Raw genomic sequence first — 11,225 nt, 5'->3', positions numbered from 1 at the left:
AACGTCACAAAAGTAGACTAATCGAACAGAATGGCAAGTACCAGCACAGTGCTGTGGAGTACTCAAGAGCAGGACAAGACACACAGAAAGTCTCTGGTCATCCACTGCACCCAAACTTGTCCCCGGACGTCTTGACCAAATCTTGCTTCCGGAAAAGGATGGGCTTAAGGACGAGAGAGTGAGGTCGACGTGTTGCGCGAATCCTCCTCACTTTAATCCAAATTCCAGCTCATCACAATCTTCAGAGCTAAGACATATTCTCCAGATCATTAATCAATTTTAAGAACTTAAAGAAAAATTCAAATAACAGGTTGATATGTTCTTTAATTACCAAATAGAAACATGGAAGTCACTCATAAGGTGATATCTGAAAGTAAACCTGAAGTACAAAAATAATTTTAAAAAGGGGGTAGGAGTTAACTATTAACAATTTATTCAATACAGTATGTTAAAAGAATTCTGCTCAATTCAAAGTAAAAAAGTAAGTTCCCCTTTCAGAACTTGTAGTCTATAGGGCAGATGATGTAAAGGTAAATGATTATAAGCATTTAGCTCTAGGTTAGAATTTGCATTCATTTTTTTTTTACCCTTAATAATAAAAAAAAAAAAGCCTTTTAAAAGTGTCATTTTTTTTAATACATAAACTATTCAATCAACAAATCTACAACAAGTCTATTTAATTAACAGCAACTTAATTTTTGTACAATAATCTTTGTTGTAGTGTTAATATATATATAATATATATACACACTATTACAGAAAAACAGAACATACAAATATTTAATATATTACATCATCTTTTTTCATTATAGGTAAGGATGCTGGAGCCATGTTCATATATATATATATATTTGGACAAAACTGTTTAAAAATTATTCTTTTTTTAGTCCACAATTAGATCTAGTTTAAAAAAATGTAGACATTTTACTTTCATGAATACAGCTGTGGTATAAGAATTATTTAGTTCACATTGTGGAGAGGTTTAATTAATATTAATTTTTAAAAAGCCATCTTTTAAATATAGTATTATTGATAACTGTAGTTGTGCAGATAGACTTGTAGCTATTTAGATTTTCATAGTTGTTCAAAGATAAATATGCATTTTGAGACCAAACAAAAGTGTACCAGTAACAGTAAGAAAAGTCAAACTAATATCTTTGCCTAGGAAGATATTTACATGTTTTGGTAGACAATATTAACAAACTACATTACAATAGCATCATGGTTAAGTAAGAATGAAAGATGGCACAAATTTCAGCCACAGCTGCAGGCGGAGTAAAGTTTTAACTTTATATATATTTCAATTGGAAATAATTTGTCCTATAAATTTAAAAGAAGTGCTAGGACAAAATACTGAAGGATTGTATTACTTAGACTTTGCAGCTATATGTATAAATATATTATATGAAATAGATTCTACAGCTTTATCTATTAAACAATTCAATTTTGTTCTGGTTACAGTCATGATTTATTTTTTTGTCCTTTTTAATAAATCAATTTACTTTTATAATAATGTTTAAAAAAATTGTAAATTAACACATTTACACTTGTATAAATGAAAATTGATTAGGTAACATTTATACATAGCTCCTTGTATCATTAACTGATTCTTACATTGAGGCCTATCTGACAAGTAGATATTTGTAAGGGTATTAAATGTATTAATTACATGAACTTATAAGTCTTACCTGGACTTCTTCACAGTGAAACAGTTGTTAATCAGGGGTCTCAATGAACCATTACAATATATAAAATAAGGAAAAAGAAAAATGAAACTCCTTCAGTGTTTCTAACACATTTTTAACAACAAATCAAACAATATAAAATAAATGTATACAAAAATACATTTTAAATCATTTTGCACATAGTTTAATAATCATTTTTCAGCAAACAGGTTAAACATACTTTAAAGATATAGAATAAGAAGAAAGAATATATAATATATTGTAGAGTTATACAAAACATTTTTAGTATAACTTAACCCAAAAAAAGATCTACAGAATTACATTTTGAAGAAATTTTGTGTGTGTGTATGCGAGAAATTTAAAATTTATGTACATTATGTTCTCTCCTGAACATGATATATGTACATTGAGTTCAAAAGATGACAAATTTACATAATAAAATTACAATTTGTAAACAACACATTACATTACGACCTGACAGTGACAACTTAAAACAGTTTTTCAACAAATCAAGAGAAAAAATGTCCGGCAGCCTGTCTTGAGCCACAACTTTTTTTTGTTTAGATATTAGTGCATACAGCCATCTTATGAATTCATACCCGTAGGAGGGATAGATTTAGACCTGGAAAAAGTTTTGGCCAAAAAAAAACGGCAGTTCTGTACCAAGTTAGCTAAAGAAGATAGTCAGTGCTTTTTCAATGGCACATTGCTAGCTTTCTGTCGATTTACTGGCACTACTTGTCCAGAGCTGCTCATTTCCCAAGGGATTTCAAATTCACTGTGGATTAAAAAAAAAAAAAAAATTAAACTTGCCTATTTTCTACCTTCACATACTTTGTAAAAGTAGATTCAGGTCAACAAATGTTATGAAATGTGTATGTGTACTTCTACTGACTGATGGAATACATGTACTTTTAACCAAGATAGTTTAAGAAGGGTGAACTACATGCACAGTGTATAAAAGAGGGGGACAGCTGATGAAAGAGGAACCTGAGACACGTGAAGGCTAGATGATGAGATCTAGTAAATTTAAGTGAATTGAGATATAATATGTATTTTGTATCATGCAACATTAATATACCAGTAGATACTGGAAACAAAATTGATATTTTAATTTTTTTCCCTCAAGAGCATGAGTGTGTGTAGAATCTAGAAACTAAATCTATGTAATGCTAAATCTAGAATTAAAATCTACCACATAGTGTACAAAACAAAAAAAGGGTGAGGGCTGAGAGACAAGATAGGGGGTGAGAGATAGATAGAGACAAAGATAGGGGGTGAGAGCAAATCTAGATCAACTAGCTGTAGATTTTTAAATTCTTAGAATTGTCACAGTGAAAGTGAGGGTCTGTTAAAAGAATGTGTGTTTGGGGAGGATATTTTTGTTTCATACTGTTTGTGCCAGTGAGGCTATTTCCACCAGCTATAAATAATAGGAAAAAAAGTTTAAACGCCAGATGTAAAGTCTAGATTTATAACTGAAGGGGAAAAAAGTCAAATGTAGAGTATGGAGGATGCAAAAAAAAAAAAAGATTGGGGGGGGGGGGGGGGGGGGGGAAGAGGAGGATTTTTAGGCCAAACAAGCAATAGTTATTTAATATTTTGATATTGAATTGGAATCCAAAGAAAAGTCAGAGTTTGTATGTAGACTAACTTTTTTTCTTATGGGGAAAAGTAATACTAGAATTTGTGAGCTAAAAGTATGTAGCAGTTGGGTGTGTGTGCAGGTAGGGGGGCTTTATAAAATGGGTTGTTCCAATTCAAGCGTTTCCAAAAAATAAATAACTAAAAAATAAAGGAGGGGGAAAAGGGGGAGGGGGGTTTTCCAGAGAAGAGGTTAGAGAGAAAGAGAGGGAAGTTCCAATTCAACGCAACATATTCTACAATTCATGGGCTAAAAAATAAAGTTAATGGAATTCTTAAAATGTGGGCCATTTTATTGGAAGTGTGGGTTTCAGGTAAAAAAATAAACAATATATAGTCAATGGGCATAGCTGGTGTGTAATAACTGTTTTATAATAATTTCATAAATGCTGGAATTAAACTGTGAGCTTTTAAATGCAATAACAGTATGAATATGACAAAATATCTTTTTTTTTATATAGATAAATTATATATAGTATAAACAGCTAAATTATTTAACTTACGCTGGCGAAACATAGGGCACTGGTTGACCAAAAGCCATGACAGGTAAATATTGAGTTATTTCAATATGATTCACTGGTGAAATATAAAATATAGAAAACTAGAACTATAAATATTTACGTAGAAGCTAATTTGTAATATTAAATTGAAAAAAAACAAAAAAATTATTTTATATCTTTAAACAAAATGATTTAAAACAAAAAAGACATACAGTCATGAACTGAAGGTAAAAATGTCTCCACATCTGCTTCATCTTGGCTTGCTCTTATTTCATCTTCTCTTTGTCTTTGTAATTTTTCTAAAACACGAAGTTCCCTTAGTCTCTGAAGGTCCCATCTATTCATTTGAAAAAAAAAATCACTTATCTAACTTTTCAAAATAAAAAAAATAAATAAAAAAAGTAAAATATAAAAAATATTCATATTTAAAAACAAAGCTTATATTGAGTGAAATTACATCAATTATTTTGAATCAATCAATTAATTTTTATTAGATCTACAAAAACAAAAATAAATCTGAGTGATTGGAAATCTTTATATTAATGGGTTTGGGTTAAAGACAACTTTCATGCTTATAGAATGCTCAGTGTACTGCAGTCCAATTATTTTTGTGGACCAGATCGGAATGGGGCGATACCTGGGATGTTTCCATTCTGACTTTCCAAAAGCTATTTTTAAACAAAATTGCTACAATCCATAATAGAAGGCTGATGGGTCAGTCACTGAGCTATTTAGGGAAGAAAGATTTAAAGCCTAAAAAAAAAGTTTGTTGTTTAAAATGTTTATGAAGACCTAATTCTCTCCCCTTAGTTTAGAGCATTTCTATTTCATTTTTTAAAATTGATTCATGTATCATCAAGTTTCAACTTGATCTGAGTATGGGAAGTGGGAGAAATAATGTGTAAAAGATTCCACCCAGACGGAAAGAGATAATATAAGTAAAAAAGAAACTCAAATTTTATCTGAGTAATAGATTTATAATTAAAGGCTTAACCTTTTTCTTCTCTTTTCTTCCATTTCAAATTTTTGATGACGTTTGTTGTATGCTTCATCTGTAATATTCTGAGGAGAACATTTTCCATCATTCAAATACATTACTTAAGAATGCTTGCAGTCCACAACAAAATTATTATAAATATTTTATTTTCTTATTAAGTTACCTCTGTTCCTTCCAACTGATACATGTTAGTCACAGGTTTAAGGCGCCATGTTGGTGTCTCAACTGGAAAATATTATTATATTACTTACTTTTAAATTTTTTAAATATATACACCTATTTTTTTTTTTTTTTAAAGAAAGTTTGAATTGGTCATTTGACTAACACTTTTGCTAGATGGGGGAAAATGTTAATTTTTAACAACCCTTAAACCCAATAATTATTTTATAATTTGTTAATAATGTTGCTTCAAAGTTAAATAGATATGCTGATACTGTATAACAGAATGTTTACCTTCAGTTTGTTCCATCAGTTTCTTAACATCAGGACTTGGAAATACATGGCGTGGGTAATAAAGATGATACAGTGACTCTGTCTGCATTATGGGATAGTCTATTGTTTTTATTTCCTTTAATTCCTCTACTTCCTCATTTGGTCTAGCACCATTTTCTTCTTTTCTACTTCCTGAGATGACTGATTCATTTGCACTGTTATTTCCCTGTTCCCCTTCCGACTCAGAATTAGAATACTTTTCTCTTTCATCCTCTACTTCTTCACTTTCTTCATTTTCATTATTTAAAGACATATCCTTGAAACTAGCATGAGATTGCAGGAGTCTTTGTCTCTTATGAGTTTTCTTGTGGCTAAAATATATTTTGTGCCTTCGTCTTTTTCTGTATTCTAATTTCAACATTTCATTTTGGCTGATTTGAAGAAACAAAAAAAAATTTAATGAAAAAAAAAAAGAATTATATAAAATGTCACCTTTTGACAATGAAATAAAGCCAAAAGTATGTGTACAATGGGCCATAGATGAGAGTCCACCCAGCTCGAAATGGTACCTGACACTAGTTGGGGAAAAGTAAAGGCAGTTGGTTGTTATGCTGGCCACATGACACCCTCTTTAACCGTGTGCCACAAAAAAAGATGACCTTTACATCAATGGCCCTATAGATTACAAGGTCTGAAAAACTTTACCAGTACTGATTACTAAATCCTTCATATCTGCTTATTGATTATAAATAGAAACATAATTTGAAATCGGCCTACATTATAAGATTTGAGAATAAGTAAAGCTTGACTATTGATAAGATTAGCTAAAATATATAAATTTCTAAAGCAATTACAAGTGATGGAAAATGTTTTACCTTTTATGTGGAGAGGATTGTAAATTTGTTGTTGTTCTGAATGGTAGTGTTTCAGATTTTGTCCCAATAACATCATGTGATTCTTCCTTGTGTTTCAGGATTGACATACGCCGCTCCATGCGTTCCAATCGGCATTGTAACTGTAATTTTTTAAATAAACGTTATAAATGTGCATTATTTTCAAGTCTTATTTTATATATACATTTGTGTTTTAAAGAACACATACATCTAGATATATATTATACATTAGCAACTAAATGTTGTAGTATTTTGGTTTCAATTTTAATTTAAATTTATATTTTGGACAATGTGCACATCATGAAATGTTTACCATCAAATAAATAACATAGATCTCTAAATCTTGAAAAGAGGAGAGCCATAAACTTAAATAAACTAGACATTACTTTGTCTGCCATATTCTCATCCTTTTATTACTAATACACATCCATTGCTTGATAAATCTGAATACTGTGCTGATGGGTAAAAGGCTGTACTTTATGTATATATGTCTCAAGGTAAATAAAGCTTTATATTCACTTCCATACAACTAGGTATGCACACAGTTGCATATAAAAAGTCATAACTCAATGGGTTCTTCATTATTTTAAACCAAAAAAAAAAAAAAAAGGGTAAGTACAATTTCAATCCATTGATCAGCACTAAATCAGTGTTGTACAGCATCAATACTTATAACATTGAAATTAATTTAGACTATAAAAAATTTTGACAGTGAAATTACATTGACAAACAGTAAAGTTGATACAAACATCGACATCCTGCCAGTAATTACATCAACTTCAAAATTTCTAATTTTAGGGAGCAATGTAAAGAAGAACATAAACATTTTTTGTTCTTAAAATATCAAGTAAAAACAAAAGTTGCTATCATTTGAAGTATAATATAATGTGTTATGGAGTATGTGCATGCTGCTGGTTCTAACCATAAGGAAAGTAGGAGGGATGCTTTAGTTGTGTAGACTGAAGAGTTTCTGATGAAACCATGAGGGAGTCTGGCTTAATTCAAGTAAAATAAAAGGACTGAATGGATGTGAATTATCATTTCAAACAGTTGAACTTTCAAGTTGAATTGGTGTATATTGTTAATGTAATGATCCTGCCGGTGTCACAGCTAGTTAGTTTTGGTAGAAATGCTTACAATCTAATAGGACAGCTTTCTTCAATAGGTAATGACGTCATTTGTGCTATTTTATTTTGTGCAGTATTTTTTTCCCTTGTCACTTCGTCGTAATTTTTCATATGACTTCAATTTTTCTTCTTGTACGTTTGGTGCATTCTCGCCATCTTGCGCTACAGAAGCAAGCTGTATCTTTTGAGTTCCTGAATTATCCATGTACTTTATGTTACTGGACAGCCTTAGCGTTGCCTTCATTATATTCTTGAAAAACTTTTTTTTTACCCCTATTTAGGGTGAGTTTTATTTCACATTGTAAAGTTATTTTAATATGAATTTGGTCGTATTTGTATTTTGTAGTTAGATTAGAAGAATATGTTATCTGTCTTTCTATAGGTGAACATTCGTCTTGGCTAGAAGATACTTGTGTTACTATGAACATTTTTGATGAAGTGAACTGAATCTATCACAGAGTCTTTGTCTTGAAATGAAATATTGTTGAGGACAATATTATTGGACATCATACTATAAGATGGTTATTTTGTTTGAAATACTATTTAAGTATTTAATTAAACAGTACTTATGAGTTATTAATTTTATGCTATATGTACTTGTATTCATCATTTCATTCCCAGTCATATGTCATTTCATTGTATAAACATCATTAGATTAAATTTATAGTTCAATTATAATCATCATGTAATACACATTGTTTATTAATTTATGTACAACTGGGTGTGTATGGTGTGTCTGTTAGGCTAAACCTTAGTACTGATATATTTATTAAGTAAAAAGAAATTATAATTTGCAATTAAAAATTACATTTTTAATACCTAGAAAACTTAATATTTATTATTTAAATAATCTAAATTCTGACAGCTGGGATAACTTAAAAATAGGCGTTGTGTTCCTTGTGATTTGGATGTGAGTTTGTCCATTTCTTGTTAATTCTATTAACTATTAGTTTCTTTATTTCTTCTGGAAAGAGTCCACTTGTGTATTTGTTCAGACTTCTCACTCCTTAAAGTTCAGTATGTGCTGGTATTTTTTCTTGTTGCTATTGAGCTTTTTAGGTATTGTCCTGAGTAGTTTCACATAGAAAGAATCAGAGTTTTTCAAGTTTTGGGAGACTTTATGCATCGGTTAGAAGACAATGTGACTTTGTGGGATACTTGCATAATTTACTAGGGTGGTAACCGCTCTGTGGCTGTCAGAGTGCTTTCAAGTTGCATTGGATTTTTTTATTTTTTCTCCATTGGGCCATTTGATGTATTCCAGCACCTCCATTTGTAGTGGCTTTATGACATGAACCATATGTGTAAACTGTGATCTACTGATTGCTAAGATAATGAGTTTGTAGAAAAGAATTCACTATGTCCTTGAGCTATGTTGGAATGTAGGTAGATTTTTTGGTTATATTTTCAATAGTCTCCTATAGAAGGAAAAAAACTTTGGCCTAGGGTGGAGATTCGCTGTGTTGTTTAGTGGATTCCAGAGTTTCACGTTGGTGCTTCTTTTTTAGGTTCAGATATTCCTTTATGAAATTAGTCCTTTTAGGACAGTTTTGTGAATTTTAGTTTTGAACAGGTGCCTCTCTAAGGTTTCCATTTAAGAGAATTGGGAAAGGATTTTTATTTCTCTTCCTTCATCCAGAGAGCTAAGAGCAGCGGTTTCCTCCATAGCTCTTATGTGTGTTGTTTTGTTTTATTTTATTGTTTTACTGTCATTATCCTTAGATCAATATTTAGAACTGTGTCTATTTCCCTTTGGTTGGTTTGGGCTACTGAGAGGCTAATTTTTTCCATAGAGGACAGTCTCTGGATGCCATTACTTTTTTGTGTTGTTTTTTTTCTTTTTGTTTTTTCCAAGTTAATCTCAGGTCATAGGTGACTCCAAGATGTGTAGGACTCTCATTTTTTTCTAAAGCTTCCTTATCTAATGTTAATTTTATTGTTTGTTGTTTTGTTGACAGCGAGAAGAAGGTATATATGTTGTCTATTTTGTGTTGATGAAAATGCCCCAAATTTTTTGACCATTTATTCTAATTTCTATATTCAAAATATTCATATTCAATTGTTGAACGTTCTACTAGACTCTAGAATATAGATCTAGAATTAAAAAATAATTAATTAATGTTATTTTTAATTATAATAGACCCTCTTCTAAAGTCAAAGTCCCGTAGATTCTATATTTTTTTTATAGATCTAGTACTAGTAGTAAGTAGTAGCAGTACTAAGTAGTCTATGACGTCTATCATCTGACTATGTATACATCTGAACTAGACCTAGAATGACCTAGAAATCTAGATTCTAGTTGGTACATTAGTTAGTAGATAGATTATAGTTATAGTAACATATAGTTATACATATATATATTAAAGTTATAATCTACTCTACTAGTAGTAGTACTAGTCTCTAGTTAGTCTAGAGTACTCTAGAGTCTAGACTTAGACAAATAAAGAATGAAAAGATAGATCATAGATAGATGAGATTCATTGAGATCTACTCCAAAAATCATAAAATTAAAAATAAATTTAGATCTTAATAATAAATTTACTCAAGGAAATATGTTTAAATAATGATATTCCTTATGATTAACATTATTTTAAATCCTAGAAACGTGTTGTTTGACTTTTGAAATACCTTATTTTTATAAACAAAGACATGACTGTTACACCAATTTGGGTCAAATAGCCAGACAACTTTTAGGTTTATAGCTAGAGCGCTTATTGTCACATGACATGTCACGTGATATTAAAAACTATAAATAAACAGGACCTTCAAATTGAATTCCTCCCTCCAATCTTAGTTTACAAAATATGAAATTGCAGAAACATTATTACCGCATCATTAGCAGCACGAAGTGATTTTAATTCCTTTTCTTTCTTAGAAATCTCCTCCTGTTGACACTGTATTAGTTCTGCTTGACTCAGAACCAAATCTTTCAAGCGACCCACTTCCTCAGTGACACAGTCCGCGGAAGGCGCAGCCATAGCAGCATTAATCGGCTTGCTATTGACAGTATTGACTGCTTTGTTAGTTCGTTGTGTATCCGAACTGTTAGCGACTTCGATTGTAGTATCGTGTTCATTATCACTTTTACATGAGTCATTTGTAACGTATCCGTTTTCTTTGGGCACCTCTTGCTTTTCATGTTGAACATATTTTAAGCTTTCTTTTATTGCGAGTGATAATTCCATATCAAAATCTCCTACGCCATTTAGAAAAGACGCCTTGGCTGCAACTTTTCGCCTTGGAAAGAGCCTACCTTCAGGCCGACACCTAGGTTGCATAGCAATGTTAGATTTCATTGCTGATCGTTTCATTTGATATAACACAAATTGACTTAATTTATTACATATCATTAAGATTATCAAATAAATCCTGCTGAACGCAGCATCTCGCAAAAAACAACACGAACTCTTTTGTTACATTTTGTAATTTTCATTGGCTTATCTCTAAAAACTGAAGAGTTCGTGTCATGAAATTGTTATAATCTATTATATATTTGTAAAATACCACTGACTGACTCATTCATTGATCAAGAAATCTTTTAAACTGTTGTACGAATTCACATGAAATTTCGTACACAGGTTCCTTTTACTAAGAACTTGATTTGACATAACGACCGCTATTCGCGAAAAACCTCAAGCTTTCTATCAAACCTTTGTATTTTATTTCCCCAAAAGGGTTCGCGGGTTAAAAACAACAACACAGAATGGGGGTTCCAGAGAGCGAAAAAAGAGTGTGAGAGAGAGAAAGGAAAGGGAAAGCGGGCCGTAAAATTTCATTGTATTTCATTGCAGCTTCCAGGCGTTCTTTTTCCTTTGGGGAACACAAATGTAATTTGAGATAACTTCTTTAGTACATCAAAATATATATTGCTGTTCAAACATCATGCCTTGATGACCATCTTGTGAGGCACAATTTTTTGAATGTCCATGTTGGATTCAAAAGCGCCC

At 31.1% G+C, this 11,225-nt stretch overlaps 1 protein-coding gene across 1 annotated transcript; it reads right to left on the bottom strand.

The window, feature by feature from the left end:
- Positions 1-304: 304 nt before the first annotated feature.
- On the bottom strand, positions 305-10,703 carry LOC106072107 (male-specific lethal 1 homolog). Its single transcript, XM_013232390.2, has 8 exons — positions 10,107-10,703; positions 6,134-6,273; positions 5,280-5,689; positions 4,990-5,051; positions 4,824-4,891; positions 4,042-4,166; positions 3,833-3,905; positions 305-2,463 (listed from the first exon to the last, which is right to left on the bottom strand). Exons 1-8 carry the CDS (start codon positions 10,626-10,628, stop codon positions 2,370-2,372), a joined length of 1,494 nt encoding a protein of 497 aa, XP_013087844.2. The 5' UTR covers positions 10,629-10,703; the 3' UTR covers positions 305-2,369.
- Positions 10,704-11,225: the final 522 nt, after the last annotated feature.

The sequence above is a fragment of the Biomphalaria glabrata genome, chromosome 1, assembly GCF_947242115.1.
Source record: "Biomphalaria glabrata chromosome 1, xgBioGlab47.1, whole genome shotgun sequence".
Taxonomy (NCBI): domain Eukaryota; kingdom Metazoa; phylum Mollusca; class Gastropoda; family Planorbidae; genus Biomphalaria; species Biomphalaria glabrata.
This window is presented reverse-complemented; position numbering and strand designations above follow the sequence as displayed.